The sequence below is a fragment of the Heteronotia binoei genome, chromosome 17 (assembly GCF_032191835.1).
Source record: "Heteronotia binoei isolate CCM8104 ecotype False Entrance Well chromosome 17, APGP_CSIRO_Hbin_v1, whole genome shotgun sequence".
Taxonomy (NCBI): domain Eukaryota; kingdom Metazoa; phylum Chordata; class Lepidosauria; order Squamata; family Gekkonidae; genus Heteronotia; species Heteronotia binoei.
In genome coordinates this window covers 9,898,728-9,925,502 of record NC_083239.1, presented here as the reverse complement: position 1 = coordinate 9,925,502, position 26,775 = coordinate 9,898,728, and the positions used below count along the sequence as shown (strand labels likewise).

General features: G+C 47.9%; 1 protein-coding gene across 1 annotated transcript in view; it reads left to right on the top strand.

The window, feature by feature from the left end:
* The window catches only part of EXTL1 (exostosin like glycosyltransferase 1), an 87,753-nt gene extending 61,473 nt beyond the window's left edge, over positions 1-26,280 (top strand). Inside the window, exons 5-11 of the mRNA XM_060258104.1 lie at positions 3,438-3,570; positions 3,687-3,805; positions 16,661-16,756; positions 17,686-17,772; positions 21,638-21,798; positions 24,551-24,722; positions 25,767-26,280. Of these exons, the coding sequence (XP_060114087.1) occupies positions 3,438-3,570; positions 3,687-3,805; positions 16,661-16,756; positions 17,686-17,772; positions 21,638-21,798; positions 24,551-24,722; positions 25,767-25,955 (957 nt within the window). The 3' untranslated portion in view covers positions 25,956-26,280. The remainder of the gene's footprint in view (positions 1-3,437; positions 3,571-3,686; positions 3,806-16,660; positions 16,757-17,685; positions 17,773-21,637; positions 21,799-24,550; positions 24,723-25,766) is intronic.
* Positions 26,281-26,775: the final 495 nt, after the last annotated feature.

Sequence of the window (26,775 nt, the reverse complement as noted above, 5' to 3'; positions counted from 1 at the left end):
GTCTTGGAATAATAATAATAATAATAAATTTTATTTGTACCCCGCCCTCCCCTGCCGAAGCAGGCTCAGGGCGGCTAACAATACGGTGACCAATGGTGCACCAACAATAAAACAGTTACATTAGAAACATTAAATTAAACATTAATTAACCTTAAAAACCTGATTAAAACAATTAACTAAAACATATTATAACGCTATCCTTGACGCTCTTCTAGTTGATGCTGATGGCGGATTTTCTTCGTTGTCGGTATAATTCAGTTATTCATAAGCTAATTTAAAAAGGGTGGTCTTGCAGGCCCTGCGGAACTGATCAAGGTTCCGCAGGGCCCGCACCTCCTCTGGGAGTTGGTTCCAGAGATGTGGGGCTGCGGCCGAAAAGGCCCGAGAGCGAGTGTTCTGTAGTTTGATTTGTCTTGGCCCAGGGGTAGTCAGTCTGTTCTTTCCTACTGACCTCAGTGCTCTCTGGGGTTCATACGGGGAGAGACGGTCCTTCAGGTAGGCTGGTCCTCGGCCATATAGGGCTTTAAAGGTGATAACCAGCACTTTGTACTGGACCCAGTATACAATCGGTAACCAGTGCAGTTCGCGTAGCCCCGGCCGTACATGTTCCCATCTTGGGAGACCGAGCAACAGCCTGGCCGCCGCGTTCTGCACTAGCTGTAACTTCCGGGTCCGGCACAGAGGCAGCCCCATGTAGAGGGCGTTACAGTAGTCCAATCGTGAGGTGACCGTCGCATGGATCACCGTTGCTAGGTCCCGACGCTCCAGGAAAGGGCCCAAGAACCTCCACAGTCTGAAAAATGACCACCCAATCCTCTTGGGTGAGACGGTTCTTATCCCGAAAGACCCTTGTCTCGGAGACAAAGGCATCCAGGGCTGCTCTCTGCTCCACCATGCACTCCAGCATGGCACAGGTGGAGTTCCAGCTTTTGGGAAGCCTTTAGGAAGGCAAAAGCCCTCCCATATTTCACATTTCACCTCCAATTCAGGGGCATACTGTCTCTGAACGTGGGGGCTATCATGATTACTTGATGTAGAGAGACTTAAGTGAGATGACCCAGAATGCAAGTACATCATCTGACAGCTATAGCAAATTAAACTGTGAACCTGTCAGCCTCTAACATGAAATGGTTGACAAGTCAAGGTCCTAAGTTCTTGACAGGCTTGCCAGTTCCAGGTTTGGAAAAACCTGGAGATTTGGGGGGGTGGAGCCTGCAGAGGGAGGGGTTTGGGGTGGGGAGGGATGCCATAAAGTCCACCTTCCAAAGCAGTGATGTTCTCCAGGTGAACTGATCTCTATTGCCTGGAAATCAGTTGTGATCTAGGAGATCTCCAGCCACCAACTGGAGGCCAGCAACTCCTGGTCTTGATCAGAAAATCTGCTTCTCCCCCCTTCATATGTAATTTTTTTGGTAACATCAGCCGACGAGGAGCTCCGATGAGCTTGAAAGCTTGCGCAGTGTTTTGTGGCAACCTGGGTGGCCCTAACAAAAAGTATTGCATGGACTTTATTTCTTTATTCTGGATTTTGTGTGTGCCAATACAGGGCTGTTTTGGCATCCTCAGCAGCCTCACTTTTACCTCATTTTGCTGAATTTGGCCCCTGGTGGACATTTAGGAAAGGCATGGAACTGTGTCTTGTGGAACTGTTGCACAACAGGAATGGAAAAAAGGGTTTGGGAACATGCTGGCTGGTTTCCAAGCCTTTGGGGAAAATCAGGAGGGCTCCCAGGAACGCCTGATGCTCACAGCTGTTTATCTAAACCTGAGCACCTGAACCTTCAAAGAGCAGTAGCTAATTACAGAGGCCCAGGCTGAGATCCTCACTCCCCAGGGAGTGCTTGGCTCTGCAACCCCTCAGAGAATCAGAGCCTTGCTGCCAACTGCGCTCACCAGTCCCACCCACCTGAGTAGATCTCTGCCTACTGAAGGCTTCCAAAGGTTCCCCTGCCAGCGGGCAGTGAAAACCAGAGGGCACAGAAACCAGACTCGCACAAAAGCGGCAGTGGCTGCGGAGCCTGCTCTCTTCTGACAGTCCCTTCTCTTCCCCTTCGCATCTCCTAGGAAATATAAGCTTAGAAGCTGATTTGATCCCTCCCATTAGCAAAGAGGCTTAATAGGACACACATGCTACCTTTCTCCCATTGTATCTCCACAACAACCCTAGACGAAACAAAAGAAACACCCTGTGAGCTTCAGTGGCAGAGTGGGGATTCAAACTCAGCTGTCCCAGATTCTAGTTTAATATTCAAATCACTATGGGCGTTTTCGCACTGACCTTCAAGTAGCGCGACCACCCTCTTCACACCGGAGGATCTGCCCGGATTTCGCACAAGAAGCGCCGGCGCACCCAAAAGAGCCGGCTACTTCCGTCGCGAAACCCGCTCAAACGGAAACCGCCAAGAAGCAGGAAAACGTTTGAGCGGGTTTCGCGACAGAAGTGGCCGGCTCTTTTGGGTGCGCCGGCGCTTCTTGTGCGAAATCCGGGCAGATCCTCCGGTGTGAAGAGGGTGGTCGCGCCACTTGAAGGTCAGTGCGAAAACGCCCTATGCCACACAGAGAGTGAACACCAAGTCAATAAAACAGTGGAGAAATCTGTGGCCAGAACTCCCCAGAGTTCTTGTATTTCTTCTTTTCATAACTTAAAAGCAACTGTGGGGCGGGGTGGGGGGAGACATCCATCCGTTCTAGTTCTTTACACTGGGACAGAATGTGTTAACATTTTCCCCCATGCCATATTCTCAGTAAAAATGTTTGGTTTTAAATTGATTTTTAAGATATATGTTTGTATTTGGTATTTTTTTATAAAAGCCACCTTGAACTGTTCTGAGAAAGCCAATCTACATTTAAAAACAAACAAACAAAGAAATAATATTTATTTACATACTTCATTTATACCCTGCCTCTGTTCCCAATGCAGACCCCCAAAGCAGCCTACATCTTTCTCTTCTCCTCTGTTTTATCCCCCCGCCCCCAGCCACCTTATGAAGGAGGTTAGGCCAAAAGACTGTGATTGGGCCAACGTCATTTGGCAAGTTTCCCTGGCAGAGTGGGGGATGAAGCCCTGGGTCTCCCAGATCCTGGTCTGACACTTTAACTACTACTATTTAGATGTTTGTCCCATGAAACAGTTAATAGCGTGAGTGTGGGGAGTGGGGGGTTTAATATAGGAAACCAGCATAGGGGAGGACTGAGTTGACCCCCTCTTCCTTTTAACCCTGACCCAGTTCTCCCTACCAAGCAGCTGTTTTTACACCAAACCCACAGGAGGTCTGGATTATGGATCTCCAAATATGGTCTAATTTGGACCCATCAGTCTTCTTGGGTCAAGCAGCCGTGGTTGAACCTAGTTGTTTTCTCCCCCTCCTCTGCTGGGTACAGAGAGCTTCAGGGGCCAATTGCTGGTATGTGATGACAACTTTCTTTCTTCCTGCTAGATCATTAAAGATCGGATCTTTCATCAGGTGTCCCGCCCAAGGTTCTTCTGGAACACACTGCCAGGCGGGCTGCTGGCATTGCCCGAATACTCCACCCACCTCAGCGATTTCCCATTCTACTATCTGCAGCAGGGTACAGGAATCCCTTATTCACCCTATGTCTCCCTCCCCGCATACCACAGATTCTGCTCCTTGTTGCAGTTGCTGCGCCTCAAATTAATTCTGTTTCTCTCTCTCTCACATACACAGGATCAAGCCCTTCCAGCAAGTTTACAGCTCTCATCCGGGCAGTTTCTCCAGTTGTTTCTCTCTCTCAGCCCATCCTCAAGCTCATACAAGCGGTATCCAGATCTCCCTACTGTGCCCAGGTAAAGGAAGGCAGCAACTTGGTGCAAAAAGCGACACCTGGCCAAATTCCACCCCCTTCTGCAAATGGCTTTTGAGTGCGCTATCTGCCATTGTGTTTCATCAGAGGAAGAGAGATCCATGTTCCATATGTTTCGGGGATGTTGTTAAAAAAAGCCGTCCTGTAGGGTCTTCAGATTTTCAAGGAGACTGAACTGGGGCAGGAGTGTGGCTTAGTGGTAGAGCATCTGCTTTGCATGGAGGAGGTTCATAAGAACATAAGAGAAGCCATGTTGGATCAGGCCAATGGCCCATCCAGTCCAACACTCTGTGTCACATAAGAACACAAGAGAAGCCCTCTTGGATCAGGCCAATGGCCCATCTAGTCCAACACTCTGGTTGTTTTCGCACTCACCTCCAGCCGGCGCGACCCCCCTCTTCACCGCGCAGGATCTGCGCGGATTTCGCACTAAATGCCGCGGAGCAGCCTTTTGTGCCGGAAACTCCCGTCGCAAAAGCCGCTCAAACGTAAATGGCCAAAAAGCAGTTTGGCGTTTGCGCGGCTTTTGCGACGGGAGTTTCCGGCGCAAAAGGCTGCTCTGCGGCATTTAGTGCGAAATCCGCGCAGATCCTGCGCGGTGAAGAGGGGGGTCGCGCCGGCTGGAGGTGAGTGCGAAAACGACCTCTGTGTCACATAAGAACATGAGAAGCCATTTTAGATCAGGCCAATGGCCCATCCAGTCCAACACTCTGTGTCACATAAGAACACAAGAGAAGCCCTGTTGGATCAGGCCAATGGCCCATCCAGTCCAACACTCTGTGTCACATAAGAACGTAAGAGGAGCCATGTTGGATCAGGCCAATGGCCCCTCCAGTCCAACACTCTGTGTCACATAAGAACGTAAGAGGAGCCATGTTGGATCAGGCCAATGGCCCCTCCAGTCCAACACTCTGTGTCACATAAGAACATAAGAGGAGCCATGTTGGATCAGGCCAATGGCCCCTCGAGTCCAACACTCTGTGTCACACAGTGGCCAATATGTGTGTGTGTGTGTATATATATACACACACACACAAACACAGACATATACATACACACACACATATATATGTCTACTGTGGCTAATAGCCACTGATGGACCTCTGCTCCATATTTTTATCCAATCCCCTCTTGAAGGTGGCTATGCTTGTGGCCGCCGCCACCTCCTGTGGCAGTGAATTCCACATGTTAATCACCCTTTGGGTTAAGAAGTACTTCCTTTTATCCGTTTTAACCTGTCTACTCAGCAATTTCATCGAATGCCCACGAGTTCTTGTATTGTGAGAAAGGGAGAAAAGTACTTATTTCTCTACTTTCTCCATCCCATGCATTATCTTGTAAACCTCTGTCATGACACCCCGCAGTCGACGTTTCTCCAAGCTAAAGAGTCCCAAGCGTTTTAACCTTTCTTCATAGGGAAAAGTGTTCCAAACCTTTAATCATTCTAGTTGCCCTTTTCTGCACTTTTTCCAATGCTATAATATCCTTTTTGAGGTGCGGCGACCAGAATTGTACACAGTATTCAACTCCTGGCTTGTCCGGTTCAAAGTATCAGATAGTTAGTCATGTGAAAGACTTTGACCCAAGACCCCCAAGAGCTGGGTTGGCAAAACTGAGTGTGACAGATCAAAGGGCTGGCTCAGTAGAAGGCAGCTTCATGCACTATAGTGAGGTGAGTTTTCCTGGCCACCTTCACGATGTACGTAAGGACTCAGTTCAGATATCAAACAGAACGGAGATGTACATGAAGGAAGGGGCACTGCCCAAACCTTCTTTGTTATTTGCAATGGAATTAGCTGGTGTGTTTAACAGGAGAGTTTTGCAGACGGGGATAAGTTATTTACCACGGTGCTAGTGTACAATGTCACTTCCAGTGGAAATCCTGAAGCCACAGAGCAACACTCAGAGAATCACCCAGAACTCTACAGTTAAAGCTAGAGTGTTGCCCTGATGCAGTGATACCACTTCCGGTTTTGTACCAGAAGTGACATCCCACATCGACACTACGTCAAATCCTCCCCATTTCCCCCCCCCCCCATGCCTTGCCAAATGGGGCTTGAACCAAGGGGCGAGATCCGCCCCCCCCTCTCTCCACATTCCTGAGAGTGGTGGCTGTATCCCTCCCCATAGGAACGGGGATAGATAGAGCCCTTGAGTTGCCAGATATCTACCTCTGAAGTTAATGCAACCATTGCCAATTTCAGCTATTTCAGCCATATTTAGTTGTGCTCCCCAAGTGCCCCTAAGAGAGCTCTTTTCAATCTCCCCAATAGTCACGCACCAGAAGGCATCACTGCAAGTAATGAAAATGACCGATGGAGTTGTTGTCAGCCTCGGGGAGGCATCGGGGTGGGCTAGCCAGCTTGGCACTGCCAGCACATGCTCCCTTCTCCCTCTGACTTTGGGGCTGGGGCTGTCAGCGATGTTGTGCTCCTGGGAAATTCAGCCAAGGAGACACACCCATCCTGGCCCACCCCTGCTTTCAAATGCGCAGCAACAGGTTAGTCTAGGCATGAACGCTAAGCAAGTGACTCTTGCCCCACGGATCCTAACCACCTCGTCTTGAAAGTCAGCCTTACTGGTGGTATCTGCAGAGCTCACTCCCAAGTAAGCGTACTTACATTTGCAGTTGCTACCAACAGGCAGTACAGTAAGCAGAGACCCGGTTGCTTGAAAGAAGCAGATTCAGGCAGCGGTCCTTGGGACACTTTAATAATAATAATAATAAATTTATTTTTGTATCCCGCCCTCCCCCGCCAAAGGCAGGCTCAGGGCGGCTAACAAGGCATGGTGAGTACCATGGTTACAATAAAATACAGTAAAATGCAATAAAATAAAATACAATCATTACTATAAACAGTTAAAATAGATTAAGTTACATTCATAGGTTAAACTAAAAATTAGATACAAAAGTAAACCATTATGATTTATCAGTTAAGGTGCTACAATTCAGAGTATGTATAGGATGGCTAGCTGTCATATCCCGGGTTTCATCCTAAAAGCGAGCTGAAAGAGGGCGGTTTTGCAAGCCCTGCGAAACTGATTTAGATCTCGCAGGGCTCGCACCTCCTCTGGTAGTTGATTCCACCATTGGGGAGCCATTGTTGAGAAGGCTTGCTCCCTTGTTGATTTCAATCTAGCCTCCCTTGGTCCAGGGATTTTTAAAAAGTTTTGAGAGCTAGATCTCAGTGCTCTCTGAGGAACATATGGGAACTTTCCTGGGAATAAACTCCAACCGAATAAAATCGGGCTGACTTCCAAGAGAAGGCCTGTTGAGCTTTGCTTCCCTAGACTCCCTTGTTCTGGAGTAAAGTTTACCAGTGTAATTGATTAAATGAAATTTATAGCTCTCCCAACCCTTGCCATAGCAGGGCTGTGGGTAATGTCCAACATATTTAAAACTATTTAGAATAGAACACTTTCAGTATAAACACAATGTAAAAACATACAAAAGAATAGCACATTATAAAAACAGACGGCGAGTGAGATTTCTATGCAAATTGCAGACTACCAGCTACTTTGCGGGCAGTGGGAGAGTGAGTGAGAGCGCGGAACAAACAGGGGACCAGTTTGAGATGGAACCACTGCTGTTCTCAATCGAAAGCCTGGTGGCACATCCCTGCCTGACAGGCCCTGCAGAATTGCATAAGATCCCACAGGGCCCTTGACGGAGTTTCCCCAGACCTCTTTAGGGCAGCCTGTTGTGCAGTCCTCACAGGATTGTCGCAGGGACGACACAGGACATTGCAACTTGCACAGGGACCCTGAGCTAGGGTGGGGGAGTAAAGAGGAAACCCACAGAAACATGCAGAAAGAGTCGTGTGAACCACACAACGGCCTTCCCAACAGGCAGCACAAATGCTAAGGTGAGGTGCTACCTTGAATGGCATGTTGCCAGGTTTGTGCCAGCTGAGAAATTCCCTTTTCCCCCTTCAGCCATTCAGTAAGATAACAATCCTGCCCTCCTCGGCCTCCAGTCATTCTATCCGGCTTCAATGAAATGGCCAGCTCGGGGCTTTCAAACTTCTGTGTGCTTGGAAGAAAATACACCTGACCTGTTGCTGAGAGAAAATGGCAGGCCCTTTGGGAAGATGCCCATCCTCTCCTCATATATTTCTTTCCTCCAAAGGTCTCAGGGAAGAGTTCATTTGTTTTCCCCTTCTCCAGTTTACCCTTTGAGGTAGGCTAGGCTGTAGGAGAAAGAGTGACAGATCTAAGGTCACTCAGGAATCTTCGGGGCAGAGAGGGGACCAGAGCGCTATCGACACTGATCACTACACTGTGGGCCAGTTTGGAGAGTAGTGGTTAAGTGTGCGGACTCTTATCTGGGAGAACCGGGTTTGATTCCCCACTCCTCCACTTGCACCTGCTGGAATGGCCTTGGGTCAGCCATAGCTCTGGCAGAGGTTGTCCTTGAAAGGGCAGCTGCTGTCAGAGCCCTCTCCAGCCCCACCCACCTCACAGGGTGTCTGTTGTGGGGGAGGAAGGGAAAGGAGATTGTGAGCCGCTCTGAGACTCTTCGTAGTGGAGGGTGGGATATAAATCCAATATCTTCTTCTTCTTCTGGGCGCTTTCCCCGACTCTGTGATACAGAAATATGTGTTCTTTGAAAGAAATTACACATCAAGTAAAAGCCATTAAAAGTTTGTCCATCAAGAGAAATTCTGCCCAGCCTGGTTTCTGTTTCTAGCTCCTGTGGATGGTATATCTGAAATGGGGAACTCAAACCCACAGAGAGAAAGAAATCTTATTGCTTGTATTAACGAGACTAGCCCGATCGTTCGCTTTGCCCTCAAGAGACTTTCACGAGCAATGAAGCTTGTTTTCCGTGGTAAGGTTGAGGTTATATTAAAACTCATGCAAGGAACGGAATTGTAATTGCTTCTAAGACTTTAATTATGTGTTTGTTTCCTTGAAAGAAGTTCTTTAAAAAATTGATTTTTGTAAAAAAAACCCCCAAAAACGCAAAACACAACAGTAAGCACACAGAAGATGAAGGCAAGCATGTTTGCCTTGCTCTAGCGACACTTGGTTGCGGTGAGTCGGTTGTGATGTCCTGTGCCTGCTTATTTCTAAATAAACACCTTTGGGTCGGTACTCGGATGGGAGACCACCAAGGAAGGCTCTGCAGAGGAAGGCCATGGCCAACCACCTCTGCTTCTCACTTGCCTCGAAAGCCCCTTGCTGGAGTCTACGGTTGCCAAGTCCAATTCAAGAAATATCTGGGGACTTTGGGGGTGGAGCCAGGAGACTTTGGGGGCAGAGCCAGGAGCAAGGGTGTGACAAGCATAAATGAACTCCAAAGGGAGTTCTGGCCATCACATTTAAAGGGATGGCACACCTTTTCAATTCCTTCCTTCCATAGGAAATAATGGATAGGGGCACCTTCTTTTGGGGCTCATAGAATTGGACCCCCTGGTCCAAACTTTTTGAAACTTGGGGGGTATTTTGGGGAGAGGCACTACTGAAATTTTGGTGCCTGAGGATCAATTCTCCATGATTTTCTATGGGAATAAATCTCCCTAGGGAATAATAGAGTTCCCAGCAGACATTTCCCTCCCCTCCCCCTGCTTTCTGACGACCCTGAAGCGGGGGGAGGGTCTCCAAACCGGGGGATCCCCTGCCCCCACCTGGGGATTGGCAACCCTACTGGAGTCTCTAGAAGTCAGCTGCAACCTGACAGCACTTATGTACCTAAGTTCAGTGAGGTTTGCCCCCATAGGAGACTGAAACTTGAATTGGATCAGGGCTGGCGTTGAGAGTCACAATCCTATGAACTCCTTGCTTGGGAGAAAGTGCAATTGAACGCAGCAATATTTCTTTCTAAGTGCTTGTGATCCGCCCTGAGCTCATTATGGGGAAGGGCGGACTATAAATCTACCGAATAAAATAAATAAAAATAAGTCAACACATATTCAGCTCAGGGAGTTGCAGAGCAGTTTGGGACCCTACCCTGTATCTGAGGAAGTGCACATGCGCACAAAAGCCCTGACCTTGAATAAAACTTAATCGATCTTAAAGGTACCACTGGACTCTTAACTTTGAGACCCTACAGCAGGGGTCCTCAAACTTCGGCCCTCGGGCCAGATGCGGCCCGCTGAGGACGTTTTTGCGGCCCACCCGGTTATGGCGAAATCAGACCGGAAGTGACGTTCGACCTAAACTCGCGTTAGCAACGCACACTTCCGGCACTGGGCTGAGGCGGTAGAGACAGAGTGTGAGGCGATACCGAGGTGAGGTGAGTTCCCAGGCCGGGGTGTGTGGTGTGGGGAAGGGAGAGAGATGCAGAAGACGGAGAACTGACGGCCCGCGGCCTTGTACAGTAACGGCAGTCCGGCCCTCCAACAGTCTGAGGGACAGTGAACCGGCCCCCTATTTAAAAAGTTTGAGGACCCCTGCCCTACAGTAACAGTGCAATCCTAAAACACTTCCCTGCGAGTAAGCCCCACTGACATGGGATTTCTTAGTAGGATTTCTCTCAGAGTAATTTCCGTTGCAATCTTAAGCATTCTTTTAACACCCTGACAAAGGACTTGCGATGGTGTAATGCCGTTTAGGATTGCACCGTTGGTTTTGGACAGCCGAAGATGAAGGAATAGGCTGGTTGTTGAAACATCTTTAAAGAAAATTAGCCATCCTCAGAGTCTCCGATGAAAGCTCGTATTTCTGACATCAGCACTTTTTAAAATTAAAATCTCATTGGTGCATCAATTGCAGCCTATTAAAGTACAAAAGTATAATTTTAAAACAGCCACATGAGGGGGTCGAGCCCCTGGCTACTCTGACGCCATCTTGATTAAAATAGAGGGCGGAGGGTGGGTGCCTTACTTGAACCTGCAGCTGGGAAGAAGGGCTTGGCGAGACAGGTACACATCAGAGACGTACCCAACCCTCCTTTCTGCACAAATACACATAGGCAAACACGTACAACCCCTTTGGTAGCATGGAGCACTGCCAACTGCCCTTTCCCAGCTCTTTGATCTGCAACAACTTGCAGGGGATAATAATTAGCTGTAGGCCGCTCAGAGCTTCACCACGGCATTGCTGCAGAGCTAACCGTTGTTAAAGGAGCAGACCGAGTCTACTTCATTCTGGCAACTCCACGTGAAGATATCTTTGAAAAGTGTGAGTCCATTGGCACCTTTAAGACCCACAAAGTTTTATTCGAGATATAAGCTTTTGTGCGCGTGCACGCTTCTTCAGATACAATGAAACAAAACTTCTTCAGCCATTACATATAGGTAGAAAGAAGGTGAAAGATTAGTTGCCAGGAAGGGCTAGTTAGAGTCAAGATGCATAAGGAACCGGGTGACCGTAGCTGAGATTGGACTAAGACAGCTGGCAAAGTCTGTGAATAGCAGTAAATTAGCATACAAATACAAAAGTTAACAAACGGGAGGTTCCTTCAGATTGAAATAGATTTCCTCAAATGTATAGGTGGGGGGGGGGGGGAGGCTAGTTGCCAAAAACGGCTTATTAGAGTTAAGCTGCATAAGTCATTGAGCAACAAATACAGGTAGGATTGGAATAACACATTTGGTAAGACTGGGGGACAGGGCCGGCGCATAGAAATTGCTGAGCAGACAGGTTGAAACGGATAAAAGGAAGTACTTCTTCACCCAAAGGGTGATTAACATGTGGAATTCACTGCCACAGGAGGTGGTGGCGGCCACAAGTATGGCCACCTTCAAGAGGGGTTTAGATAGAAATATGGAGCACAGGTCCATCGGTGGCTATTAGCCACATTGTATGTGTGTATATAAAATTTTTTGCCACTGTGTGACACAGAGTGTTGGTCTTGATGGGCCGTTGGCCTGATCCAACATGGCTTCTCTTATGTTCTTATAGGAGTAGGCCAGGTAGGTGGGTGCCTAGGGTGCCACCTTGCCTACTGGGGCACCGGGCACTCTCTACCCCAAGTGTGCACTCGCTCCGAATGCATGTGCTGCCCCGCCACTCTCGCCTTCCCAGGATGGGACCTAAAGCACTAAAATCCCTGCCTGTGGATAGCAGCAAATTGGTACAGATAATAAAAGAGTCAGACCAATGTGGCTACCCAACCGAATCTATTCCCCAGTCTAAGAAATAGTACCTGTTTCTTTAAGAGCTCCAGGTAGGTGGGGTTTCTGCATTGGGGGAAAAGCTCTCTGTCTTTCACGTCACCTACAGGGCGAGAAGGGGGATGACTTCCCAAATTTATTTGCTTCCAGGCAGGGGCACCAAAATGCATCCCCGCTACAATGGCAGAAGCAAGTTGTAGGAATGAACACAATATCATGCGGATGTTCTCCTTAAACCTGGGGGAGCAATTTCCTGCATCGCTTTCAGGGGAAATTGTCTCTCACCAAACATTTCCGTTTGGATATAATACAAAACTTTTTGTTTAATTAAGCTAGCAGAACAGAGCAGACTGCAGTTAAAGAAATACCTGGAAGGGTTGGCTCAGAAGCTGGCCGCCTGGAAGCAAACATGCATAGATCTCCAAAGGCGCATCTGACAAATTTGGCCACCCTTGAAGGAGCATTTGCCATGCCAGCGCACATCCCCTTCCAGCAGCATGGGTAGAGGTTTCCTTTTTGCAGGTGGTTCTCCTCTGCTGGTTCAGGGGTCAATACACTTATGTGGCCAGACTCCTACTTTTATCCCAGCTTCTCTGAATACTGGGGGATCACATCTCATCGGAAGTCCATGTTGGCTTTAAAAGCTTAGGCCAGGGATGTCAAACATGCAGTTCGGGGGCTGAATCAGGCTCCCAGAGGGCTCCTATCGGGCCCCCGAGCAACTGGCTGCCATCTGCTTCCTTCTCCCTATACCTTGCTTCATTCTGAGTAACAGCTTGCTTTGCAAGGCTTGCTCAGCTGCACAGGAGCTACAGAACAAAGCCTCTATTTTCTCCATTGACTGAGGCTCCTCCTTTGAGGAAGGAAGGAAAGAGCCAGAGCTTCCTTTGTCCAGTTCCCTGGAGCCCATGAGAGAAATACAAAGAAAGCACCTTTAAAACCAATGAGCGCTAATGTTTTAAGCATGTTTTAAGGTTTTTTTTTAAAAAAAAAAAATTAATTGTTTTTGTCTGTGTCCTTTATAAAATTTATATCTCTGCTACCTAATTTTGAATAGGTACACACATGGCTGGGCCTGACGTGGCCTGGCCCAACAAGGTCTCTTTTATGTCAGATCCAGCCCTCATAACAAATGAGTTTGACACCCCCGGCTTAGGCTTCTTTAAATTTGAAACTGGCAAGGCAGAAGAGCTTCCCCAGGCAAACATGCACGGGCTCAGCATCCTGTGTAAACTATACTGCTACCCATGCAAAGCATGCTGGGTTAAGGCCTAACTAGACAGTAGGGTTGCCAATCTCCAGGTGGGGGCAGGGGATCCCCCGGTTTGGAGGCCCTCCCCCCGCTTCAGGGTCGTCAGAAAGCGGGGGGAGGGGAGGGAAATGTCTGCTGGGAACTCTGTTATTCCCTATGGAGATTTATTCCCATAGAAAATCATGGAGAATTGAGCTGCGGGTATCTGGGGCTCTGGAGGGGCTGTTTTTTGGGGTAGAGGCACCAAATTTTCAGTATAGCATCTAGTGCCTCTCCCCAAAATACCCCCCCAGGTTTCAAAAAGATTGGACCAGGGGGTCCAATTCTATGAGCCCCAAAAGAAGGTGCCCCTATCCTTCATTATTTCCTATGGAAGGAAGGAATTGAAAAGGTGTGCCGTCCCTTTAAATGTGATGGCCAGAAGTCCCTTTGGAGGTCAGTGATGCTTGTCACAGCCTTGACCTTGGCTCCACCCCTAATGTCTCCTGGCTCCACCCCCAAAGTCCCCAGATATTTCTTGAATTGGACTTGGCAACCCTACTAGACAGTATGTTTACACAGGTTAGCTCTTTTCTCAGCCAGACGTTTCATCAGGGACCCAAAGTCCCCAGGTGCACCAGAGCCTGGTTTGGTTTGCAACCACAGCATGGGAGGATTGGCTTCTCCTGCTGCACAGCTGTGTGTGCAGGATTCAGTTTTAGTTTGGGGCAAAAGTTGAATGGGGGGATGGGTACTCCTGCCCCCCGCACGGTGAGTTACAAGTTGAATTGGACTCTGCCATGCTTAGGAACTGTTTGGATGTGGGGAAAGAGTCAGGTTGGGGGAATCCTCCTCCAGCTTATGCCTAGTATTGTTCACCAGCACAGTGTCTGCAAGCGTCACAGATGTCTGTGGTGAAGTTTTTGCACATTCCACCTTGGAGCAAAACAATACACTGAGCTCACACAAAGTCCCCAAACACCCTGAGCTCGCACAAAGTCCCCAAACACCCTGAGCTCGCACAAAGTCCCCAAACACCCTGAGCTCGCACAAAGTCCCCAAACACCCTGAGCTCGCACAAAGTCCCCAAACACCCTGAGCTCGCACAAAGTCCCCAAACACCCTGAGCTCGCACAAAGTCCCCAAACACCCTGAGCTCGCACAAAGTCCCCAAACACCCTGAGCTCGCACAAAGTCCCCAAACACCCTGAGCTCGCACAAAGTCCCCAAACACCCTGAGCTCGCACAAAGTCCCCAAACACCCTGAGCTCGCACATAGTCCCCAAACACCCTGAGCTCGCACATAGTCCCCAAACACCCTGAGCTCGCACAAAGTCCCCAGCACCCTGAGCTCGCACAAAGTCCCCAAACACCCTGAGCTCGCACCAAGTCCCCAAACACCCTGAGCTCGCACCAAGTCCCCAAACACCCTGAGCTCGCACCAAGTCCCCAAACACCCTGAGCTCGCACCAAGTCCCCAAACACCCTGAGCTCGCACAAAGTCCCCAAACACCCTGAGCTCGCACCAAGTCCCCAAACACCCTGAGCTCGCACCAAGTCCCCAAACACCCTGAGCTCGCACAAAGTCCCCAAACACCCTGAGCTCGCACAAAGTCCCCAAACACCCTGAGCTCGCACAAAGTCCCCAAACACCCTGAGCTCGCACAAAGTCCCCAAACACCCTGAGCTCACACAAAGTGCCCAAACACCCTGAGCTCGCATAAAGTCCCCATGAGGCACTCACCAGCCTCATGTTTAAATCACAACAAAGTTCCACTCACGCCCCCAAACACTCCAAGACAACTGCACCCTATTCCTCATGCATCTTTTGTCAGTCTATGTTCTCCCACCCTTTGTTCTGTTCTTGTGCACATTTTCTTGGTACAGCTTGGATGATAATGCTGTGTTGTTTTTATAACATTATATCTAGAGTCAAAACGGTTCCCAGTGTGCAGATCAAACAACCCGCACAAGAGGGCTAGGTACAGATGGGGAAGATAGTTCTGCAACGCAGGGGGAATGCTAAGTTTTGCAGGAAAAATCTTAAACTTAACAAAAAGAGGGAAGTCACTTACACCTAGATGTTAAATTACACAGAAAGGGTGCTATTGGGAAGCATTCTCAAAAACATCACTGCGCTCCAATGCAGCTTCTGAGTTTCCCATATCTTTTCCACAATCTTTCCCAAACATTATTGGCTGTGACGTTTTGGGAAAGATCACAGCAAAGCCAGGATGGCACCCATGTGAACAGGAGAGTCTGGATCTGGTCACCTCGAGGCTAGACTACTGTAATGCCCTCTACATGGGGCTGCCCTTATACCGAACGCGAAAACTGCAGTTAGTGCAGAACGCAGCGGTCAGGCTGTTAGTGGGACTACCTCGGTGGGAACATGTGCAGCCTGGGCTGCGGGAGCTGCACTGGCTGCCGGTTGTGTATCATGTTCGCTATAAGGTGCTGGTTATTACCTTTAAAGCCCTATGTGACTGAGGACCTGCCTACCTTAGGGACCGCCTCTCCCCATATGTTCCCCAGAGAGCACTGAGATCCAGTTCCCAAAACCTTTTAAAAATCCCTGGGCCAAGAGAGGCTAGATTGAAAACAACGAGGGAGCAAGCCTTCTCAACAATGGCCCCCCGATGGTGGAATCAACTTCCAGAGGTGGTGCGAGCCCTGCGGGACCTGAATCAGTTTCGCAGGGCTTGGAAAACCGCTCTCTTTCAGCTCGCTTTTAAGACAGAACCCGGCTAAATTAACTTCTAGCCATCTTATATATGTCTGTGAATTGTAGCACCTTAATTACTAACACATAACGGCTGTCTTATTTAATTTTAACCTAATTTATAAATGTAATTTAATTGTATTTTAATTTGTTTTATTGTATTGATTGTATTTTATTGAAATCATGGTTGTACCATGTCTGTGAGCCGCCCTGAGCCTGCCTTTGGCGGGGGAGGGCGGGATACAAAAATAAATTTATTATTATTAAATTTATTATTGGATCTTCCTAGTCCTACAAGCGTTGGTCCCATTTTCCCTCTTTCCGACAACTCCCCCCCCCCCAAAAAAAATCAGAATAGCTGCTTCTGTATGGGTGATGTGAAGGTGATCTCTCCAGGGCTCTTCTGAAGCACCACTGTTAAGTTTCATTGTTCCAAAACGCCTGGAGAGGTCTGCCCCTGTGCGATCAAAGGGGTAGGTTGGCAAGCCCAGAGACAGAGGAAAGTGTGTGTTTGTGGCAAAAGCACAATTTGAAGCGCTCTGGTTCCCCCCCCTCCCCTGTTCTATTAAAGACCCTTTGTATCTTATTCTGTGGCTCAAGAAGCAAGCAGATGCCAAGAATCGTGTTGTCAGATGTCATGGTACTCCCAGGTGCTGGGGTGCGGTGCCCGCATCGTAACTGTCCAGGAGACAGAATGGTGGCCCAGCGATGGCAGAATGATGGCCCCGTTTGACCCTGTGCAGTGCCCTTTTCCAAGCTGTTCTCCTACTTTGAGGCTTACTTTGCTTTTTTCCCCTCCCTTGCTTTTTTATTTTGTTTGTAAAGATTGTAGTTCTGTGGAGCTGTGAGAAACCACCGCCCCTGAGCACCAAATGGCCGCAGACGACTGTTCCTTTGACCATCATCCATGCCAGCAGCAAAGTAAGTGGGCAACTGGGTCAGCTTGGGTGGAGAAGCCAGTTTGGTGTAGTGGTTAAGTGTGCGGACTCTTATCTGGGAGAACCGGGTTTGATTCCCCACTCCTCCACTTGCACCTGCTGGAATGGTCTTGGGTAAGCCATAGCTCTGGCAGAGGTTGTCCTTGAAAGGGCAGCTGCTGTGAGAGCCCTCTCCAGCCCCACCCACCTCACAGGATGTTTGTTGTGGGGGAGGAAGGTAAAGGAGATTGTGAGCCGCTCTGAGACTCTTCAGAGTGGAGGGCGGGATATAAATCCAATATCATCATCTTCTTCTTCTAAAGAGCTGCTGGCAGTCTGAGTAGCCTTTGATGGGCCAGCGGTTTGTTCAAGGCAGCTTCATGTATTCCTGTGTGTTCAAGCGTTGTCTTTAAGCTTGTCTCTGCAACCATGTGGACCAGGGCTGCCAGTTCAAAGTTGAGAAATTCTTGGAGATTTGGGGGTTGAGCTTCGAGACTGGGGAGGAGAGGGAGCTCAGCAGGATATAATGCCATAAATTCCACTCCCCAAAACTGCTGTTTTCTCCAGGGGAGCTGATCTCTGTTATCTGGAAATCACTTGTAATTCTGGGAGATCTTCAGGTTCCACCGGGAGGCTGACAGTCCTAATAGGGACTTAGAAATAGCCATTTAAGAACAAGAAAACTTTAAATTCTCAGGAACCTACATTCTGCATACTGTGGCATGCAACTCAGGTTATTCTTGGGCAGCTCTGCAATATACCTAATTTCTAAAGAGGACAGGAGAAGACCAGTTGGCTGAGCCTCCTTTCACCTTTTTGTACTGGATGATGGATTTGCCTGTCAAAGAGAAAGTGCTCTTTGTAATGCTGAGGATAAAGCTATTTTTCTGGCCTGCCCATTCACGGACCTCTTTTCTTCGGTCTTCTTTAAAGGTCAGCGACCGGTTTTTGCCTTACTCAGCTCTTGGGACTGAGGCTGTGCTAAGCCTAGATGAACACACCAGCCTTTCAACTGATGAGGTGAGGCATGGACTTGAGGCCCTTGAACTTTCTCATCCATCATGCACAAAGATGTCCAAAATATATGAATCAAAGAGCAGCCATCTTGGGGGTGGTGGAGTGTGGGCGCAGTTCTCAGATCACCTCATTCACCACAGTGTGAAATGAAGAAGGGCCAAGGGGGAGCAATTTTGAAGCAGTCAGCTCCCCTTCAGCTTTGAGATCTGCTCCTTACTTGGTGGGGGCTGACATATTTCAAACTGGGGCTGCAAAGAAACGGAGAAGGATCAGTGATGGCCTTAACAGAAATGTCTAGAACCCGGACATCAAACCAAAACATCCACTTGTACTTTAGAAAGTAAAAGCTGTTCGCATTGAAATGCATATAAATATCATCCCCCCCCAAAAGCTGTTTCTTAGAACAACAAAAATAAATAGCAGTTTTTAAAAATTACTCTGAACCCCCACCCCACTCCAAAGCCATGCTGAGAGTAAAGCAGATGAATGGAAATATCTTTCAGGATCATTGAAACATTTTTTTATCTTTAGGAATTCACTCTCAGCCCAGAGGGACAGTGGATGGGCAAAGCTGGGTGGACTAATTATCTCTATCACTAATGATTTATTTTAAATCAGAGATTTTCCCGTTCTTAAACAACCTTCGCTTGTTCAGATGGGCACCGTTATTTATCATGCCATAACCATAACAGCAGCTATTTTCAAAAATAATACTTAGATTGAAACTATACATCATGGGTTCTTGTATCCCTCCCCCCCCCCCAAAAAGGGGGTAAAAAGCAGAGTGACATTTTCAGTCATGAAATGGCAGGGGAATAGAGGGCTAAAGCCTCCCTTCTCCTTCTGTGCTGCTCTCTGCATCAAAAAGGCAGCTCCAGCAGCTGCCTTTGCAAAAATAAACTAAAAATAAAAATCTATATATTAGAGTGATCACAGAACTAAATGTTTCGTGAAGTATGCCCTGAGGTCTGTTGAGTACTCAGCCAGTACTTAAGAGAAAATGAGGATTACGTTTTTCTCCAGATTGTAGGAGTCAAAAAAGGGAGCCAAAGAAGTCATGCCCACAAGGCCATTCCATAGTCTGGGTGCCCCTTTTCCTGAAGGGACTTTCCATGTGAGCAAAACTCCTGGATGCAGAAAGGCATTCCGTCAAGTTCTGTCTGTACTGCAGACTTTAAAGTATACCAATTTAACTGTCTACATTCCTGGCATCTGCTTGGAAGTTTCACTCCTTGAGCTGAAACTCAGATATATATGAGTTAGATCAAAGCTACCAAGTGTTCGACAGAAATCCTCTGTGCATGCTTAGGGCAGTTGTCAGATTTTTATTCCCCTTCATGGGCTCCAAGACTGATCTCCAGCACTGAAGGAAAGTCCTGGGGTTATCTGTTTCTTGTAAGCTCTTTGTTCGGTTGGGAGCCGGGCTCCTTGCGCTCAACAGCACTGACCTAAGCATGCACATTCGAGAAGACACCTGCTGAGTAACAACGACCTGCACAATACCACACACTCCACACCCAGGTTAATTTCTCACAGTGCTGTTGCATGCATGACATTCAACCACAAGCCCCACAGAACCCAGCCCAGCGTTGCTTCCCAGTACACAGGATTCTTGTGCCAGGTAGGCAGAATGGCCTTGGGCATGTGATTTGATGCTCTAGCATTTAATTGTGATAGGGAGTGGTGAACAGTGGGGGAGAGGTCCTTTTCTCACAAGAGGCTCGGATGAGTAACATGCTTGGGGCTGGGGCAAAGGGTGTTTTTTGTACAGGTGTGTCGGTTTTTCCTGAGAACTGACTAGGAAAGGGATGTACCTGAGAGGTCACCTCGGAACTCCCCCATACAAAAATGTCAAAAGAGGTGCCAGAGCTTATTAGCACAATTCATTTGAATAACTCATTTGCATATGCCACACCCCCTGACATCACCCTTCAACTCCCCCATACGGAAATGTATCCTGCATTTTGATTTAGGGGGAAACCGAGGATAGTCTTCCAGAGGTTGCCTCGCTTCAAGAAACGGATTGAGGAAGTACTCATTTGCACACTGCCCCACTTTAAAAATGCCCCTCATGTGAAAAGAGAATCAAGGAGACGCTTAGGCTGGAATGCTTTCCCCTGAGTTATTGGCTCTCCACCTTCAGGGAATTTGGCACTGCATGCTGACTTGTGAAATAGCTGGATCTCAGCAGGAGCTCCCAGGAGTGGAGCTCCGGAACCTCTATATTTTATTGTGCTCTTTCTTTCTTACCCCTACCCCCAAATACTTGCTTCTGGGCTCCATTGCACAAACTCCTTGTGAGAATTTGGCTGAACTCTAAGATTTGACAAACTTTCTAATATTTTTCCCCATGAAAAATGGAAAAATAGCCAAAACATATAAAGCAGATGGATGGGAATCTTCATCATGCCACCGTGGCCAAAGAGCAGAAAGTAATTTGGAAGGTATGATGGGAGTAAGGTTTTATGATGACAACCATAATTCAAGAAGCATTTTAAGGTAGATGCTGAGCTGATATAATTGAGTACCCCTTCCGCTGATGTCAGGGGTGTGTGGCATATGCAAATGAGTTATGCAGATGAGTTGTGCTAATGAGCTCTGGCACCTCTTTTTCTACATAATGACTTCTGGCTGGATCCCAGGATTCTGAAACACTGCAGCCCCGTTTCATGGCTAAGGAGCTGAGAAGTTTTATAGATAGGGTTGGATCCAGCCAGCTTTTTCACGCAGTCTCACCTAATTCCCCTCCTTTCTAGAGCCACTATCACAAATGCCTTTTGTCCGTGCAAGTACGATGTTCACCATCATCACCTTTTGGGTAGTCAACAATAATCTTCTCCCTTTTTCATCAGTGGAAAAATTGGTTGAATCCACTCTGCAGTCTGGAATGGACTTATGCCACACTCTTTAGCTTGAATTGGCTCTTGAATTCCGTTAAGGACTTGATTTTGTTTTACAGTTTTCCCCATGTTTATTTTTAAATGACTTCTCTCTTCTGCAAATTTAGCTCTGGGGATTGCTTTATGGAGAGGAAGAAAGATGGGCACTTCGAACTCTCTTCTCTTCAACAGATTTCTCACTGAAAAAGGCACTCATGCACCTTTTTACCCAGGGTGGCTGTTTCTAGTGCTAAAACACCCCAGGGAGGAAAAGGGTTTTGAATGCCCTTTCTCCTTCTCTGTGCCACTTTCTTCCTTGATGAAGTAGTCCCAGTGGCTGCATTTGCAGAAGAAAATTTTAAAAACACACAGAAGGAACCTGAACATGAAGTCAAACAAGGAACGGTGGCTCAGTGGTAGAGCATCTGCTTGGGAAGCAGAAGGTCCCAGGTTCAATCCCTGGCATCTCCAAAAAGGGGTTCAGGCAAATAGGTGTGAAAAACCTCAGCTTGAGACCCTGGAGAGCCGCTGCCAGTCTGAGAAGACAATACTGACTTTGATGGACCAAGGGTCTGATTCAGTATAAGGCAGCTTCATATGTTCATATGTTTGGGGAGGGACGGTGGCTCAGTGGTAGAGCCTCTGCTTGGGAAGCAGAAGGTCCCAGGTTCAATCCCTGGCATCTCCAACTAAAAAGGGTCCAGGCAAATAGGTGTGAAAAACCTCAGCTTGAGACCCTGGAGAGCCGCTGCCAGTCTGAGAAGACGATACTGACTTTGATGGACCGAGGGTCTGATTCAGTATAAGGCAGCTTCATATGTTCATGACAAGTCTACTTAAGGAAGCAATCGGTCCAGTTTTCTACTACAGAAATGTTCTTAGGATTTCAGTCAATAAGTATACCAGAGTAGGGATGATGGTTTATAGCTTTTCTTTCTTTAACGCTTGGTGTGTTTTGTCCTTTCCCCACAACTTCTGTGATTCTCCAGGTTGATTTTGCCTTTACGGTGTGGAGAAGCTTCCCTGATCGGATTGTTGGCTTTCCCATGCGTAGCCACTTTTGGGATACCAGCAGGAACCAATGGAGTTACACCTCCAAGTGGACAAATGAAGTTTCCATGGTCCTCACTGGAGCTGCATTCTACCACAGGTGTCCTTCCTCAAAAAATGGGTTGTTATTCAAAAAATGGGATTGGTATCAAGAAGCAAGCTTTGCAATGCCGTTATAGGAACACATGGTGCATCCGACATTTAGAGTGGTTGGATGCAGTTCCGGTTGCCCCAGTGCCCACCCCCCCAAAAATGAGAGATGAGAGGAAAGGGAGAGGTTAGAGCACCTTTCTGGTTAGGTTTCTGGGCTTTAAAATACACACTGAGGAAGTGCAACCACCTAAACACCCTCAGAGAGCCATAGTGTCATTTCCAAAATCAAGAACCAGATGGAGACAGTACACAGAAAGCAATCTTTCACCCCAGACTTCTCTTCACCTGTTAAAGTGAATGGTTGTGCAACGTATACGTTTCATGCCTACATCTGTTTGTAAGAAAGAACTGCACCCATACTTTATAAATCGTGCGGTCGTGGTAGATAACTCACTGAAAATGTCAAGACAGTGCGCGTCTGCAATAAAAAAGGCCAACGCCATGCTGGGAATTATTAGGAAGGGAATTGAAAACAAATCAGCCAGGATCATAATGCCCCTGTACAAATCGATGGTGCGGTCTCATTTGGAGTACTGTGTGCAATTCTGGTCGCCGCACCTCAAAAAGGATATTATAGCATTGGAGAAAGTCCAGAGAAGGGCAACTAGAATGATTAAAGGGCTGGAGCACTTTCCCTATGAAGAAAGGTTGAAACGCTTGGGACTCTTTAGCTTGGAGAAACGTCGACTGCGGGGTGACATGATAGAGGTTTACAAGATAATGCATGGGATGGAGAAAGTAGAGAAAGAAGTACTTTTCTCCCTTTCTCACAATACAAGAACTCGTGGGCATTCGATGAAATTGCTGAGCAGACAGGTTAAAACGGATAAAAGGAAGTACTTCTTCACCCAAAGGGTGATTAACATGTGGAATTCACTGCCACAGGAGGTGGTGACGGCCACAAGTATAGCCACCTTCAAGAGGGGTTTAGATAAAAATATGGAGCACAGGTCCATCAGTGGCTATTAGCCACAGAGTGTCTGTATATATAAAAATTTTTTGCCACTGTGTGACACAGAGTGTTGGACTGGAGGGGCCATTGGCCTGATCCAACATGGCTTCTCTTATGTTCTTATGTGACACAGAGTGTTGGACTGGAGGGGCCATTGGCCTGATCCAACAGGGCTTCTCTTATGTTCTTATGTGGCACAGAGTGTTGGACTGGATGGGCCGTTGGCCTGATCCAACATGGCTTCTCTTATGTTCTTATAAATGAAACTGGGGGCCAATACCTGGATAAATGTGGGGTTTAAATCACACATGGAGGTGTACAGGGGTGAACATAACATGAGAATTAGTGCATGTACAAAACAGTATACACTGTAGATAGATTGTATGAGTGGTCACTGTTAACATGAAGAGGGCTTAGTTAGAACTTGGATCCGTGAGTGACAGTGATGGACAGAAGTTTCAGGAGAGTCAGAAAGGAGCCCCTGTACTCAGTAAATAATGGGATGTGTTGCCTTCAGGAAACATTTTAAAGAAGACCAGACAGGTGTATGGAAGTTGGAGTGGCAAGGCCATATCCAGAATGCTCACCCCAGAACCATGATCAAGCAGGATACTCAGCAGCCAAAGCTTCCCCTTTCAGTTCCCTCTTCATCCACCTTTCTCCCAGCGTGGTGGAATGATCCTTCTCAGGGCCTCACTACCTGTTCCATTTCCTTACATCTTCCTGGGACCTGTCGGTCAAGCGAATGCTTGGACTTCCTGGCTGGGAACTCAGTTCCCAGGGACATGGGGGACCAGTCCGGAATGGGATCACATCACGTGGGGAGAACTTTCTCCTCATGTCTGGTTTCCAAAACCCAAAGAGGAGGCAAGGAAAACATAATACGTAGTTAGAGCTTAGGTCAGGGGTGGCCAAACTTGCTTAACATAAGAGCTACAGAGAATAAACAAAGATGCTTGAGAGCCACAAGGCAGGAATACCAGATATTTGAGGGAGGGAGGGAGGGAGGGAGGGAGGAAGGAAGGAAGGAAGGAAGGAAGGAAGGAAGGAAGGAAGGAAGGAAGGAAGGAAGGAAGGAAGGAAGGAAGGAAACATTAAATGCTTTCTCCAAGCCACTGGCTGGCTTGGCTTGGCTTGGCTTGGAGAAGGGATTTAAAGACACTTGGGTGACTGACAGGGCAGTGGGGGCCACACAATGTGTGTGAAAGAGCCACATGTGGCTCCCGAGCCACAGTTCAGCCAGTCTTGCCCGAGGCCATAAAACTCGCTCTGTCTCAGCCTAACCTGCATCGCAGAGTTGTGGTGAGTCTCAAATAGGGAAATGATAACAATGTATGCTTTGTGTTTCTTGCAGGCCTTTGGGTAGGAAAACCAAGTAGGAAAGGAAGCTAAACAAAAAGGAAACTTTCTCCAACTTCATTGAGAAATTGAAAGATTCTGGGTGGCAACTGCAAGCTGTGGCTGTTAGCGGTTATTGCTGAGAAAGCCTTGATTAGATGAGTTCAGGGAATTCCCCCCTCTCCCCCAATTGGGCTTCCCTCATTTTATGAGAAACTTTGATATAAGGGCATTCTTGTAGCAAGTTTTCATTAAATGTACTACTATTTACCAGATCCCTGCCATGGAAAGCTATCAGCAATTTGGACCTGAGGACCAATAAAAACCTTGCCTCTGCTGGTAACCAGGCCTGAACATAACATTAACAGTGACATTTCTCTTTTCCTTCCCCCACTCCTTCCATCCCTAGGTATTATCACAGTCTCTTTACCCATTATTTGCCTGCGAGAATAAGGAACTTCATTGATCAGATTGCCAGCTGTGAGGACATATTGATGAACTTCCTGGTTTCAGCTGTCACAAAACTACCTCCCATCAAAGTGACCCAAAAGAAACAGCACAGAGATGTTCCTTTGCCGCAGGTACTGGGCACAGACGGGTCAACAAGGGGAGTAAAAGGCAGGAATGGAGGCTATCCTGGTATTCTGTGGGGTCATTTTTAGATGTTAACCTTGTAGCATAGGATCTGTTTACCTACATGCAGCTCCCAGGTAATGGGGACAACATGACGGAGAGCCAGTTTGGTGTAGTGGTTAAGTGTGCGGACTCTTATCTGGGAGAACCGGGTTTGATTCCCCACTCCTCCACTTGCACCTGCTGGAATGGCCTTGGGTCAGCCAGAGCTCTCTTATCTGGGGGAACCGGGTTTGATTCCCCACTCCTCCACTTGCAGCTGCTGGAATGGCCTTGGGTCAGCCAGAGCTCTCTTATCTGGGGGAACCGGGTTTGATTCCCCACTCCTCCACTTGCAGCTGCTGGAATGGCCTTGGGTCAGCCATAGCTCCGGCAGACGTTGTCCTTGAAAGGGCAGCTGCTGTGAGAGCCCTCTCCAGCCCCACCCACCTCACAGGGTGTCTGTTGTGGGGGAGGAAGGGAAAGGAGATTGTGAGCCGCTCTGAGACTCTTCGGAGTGGAGGGCGGGATATAAATCCAATATCTTCATCTACCTCACAGGGTGTCTGTTGTGGGGGAGGAAGGGAAAGGAGATTGTGAGCCGCTCTGAGACTCTTCGGAGTGGAGGGCGGGGTATAAATCCAATATCTTCATCTACCTCACAGTGTGTCTGTTGTGGGGGGGAGGAAGGGAAAGGAGACTGTGAGCCGCTCTGAGACTCTTCGGAGTGGAGGGCGGGATATAAATCCAATATCATCTTCTTCTTCATCTTCAACATGAAAGTTGACCCTCCCCCCAGTGATGATACAAGAGGCCGAATTTGTGCTGACTGGCCCCTCAAGGCTGGCTTGCATTGCCATAAGGACTGGTCTGAGCCATTTTCAACCTCGGCCCCGGGACCGACCCCCCCTTAGCCATTGTCAAAAAGATTACCAAAGAGTTGTAAAGTTCCAACAGTTTGCTCTTGACCCTCAGCAAACATCTTCCTGTGGCCTTCCTTTATGTCTCCGCAGCTGTTGAAGAGTGCTCCTACTTCCAACGGGAACCTTCGTTTCTCCCAGCGCCAGGAATGCGTGAACCAGTTTGTGGCCTGGTTCGGTTACATGCCTTTGGTGCATTCTCAATTCCGCCTGGACCCTGTGCTCTTCAAAGACCAGGTGTCTGTGTTGCGCAAAAAATACCGCCATTTGGAGAGAGACTAGGCCAAGGGAAGATGAATCTCTCAGGGAGGAGGAAGGCTGGCGGAGGCAGAAGCAGCCCGCCCCCTACTGGAGACAAACAGCCCTCACAGCTGTACAGATTTGCTACATGTCTGGATGAGGCTACATGGATTTTGGTCTGTCGCAGGCTTTGGAGGAACTGCTGCAGTCATTTCATGAGACTGTAGGCTGCATTCCTTAGCGGGGCGCCTTCTGATGTTAGATTCTGAGAAGTGCAAACTCATTCCACTGGTAACCTATGGAGATGCCAGTTGAATTTCCAGTCTTTATTGGGTTTTACCAGTACAAGTAAAGGTTTGCAGGAAATGACGTCTCTGTTTGCTTCTTCATTTAATTACACTTGGGTCTTCTCTCACTCACCAGTCCTTTTGTTCCCTGACACAGCCAGGGGTTCCTAACCTGGGTCACATTCTGTTGACTTGACTGCAATGTCATCCTTCTGACTGGTTGCCAGGAAAGATTTTAGCTGGAGAAAGCTCACGCGATCCCTGTTTTCTTTGTGGCTTCTCTGTTTTCTAGCAGTTGCGCCTTTTAAAAAGAAATTACCTCCACTGGCTATTGAGCCAGCGCCTTCTGGGATTGTGGCCCAGTAGCAGAGTCCATGGTTTAAATGCAGAAGGTCACAGGTTCAACCCCTGACATCACTAGATCTGTGTGTAATTCTGGTCACCGCACCTCAAAAAGGATATTATAGCATTGGGAAAAGTGCAGAAAAGGGCAACTAGAATGATAACAGGCTTGGAACACTTTCCCTATGAAGAAAGGTTAAAATGCTTGGGGCTCTTTAGCTTGGAGAAACGTC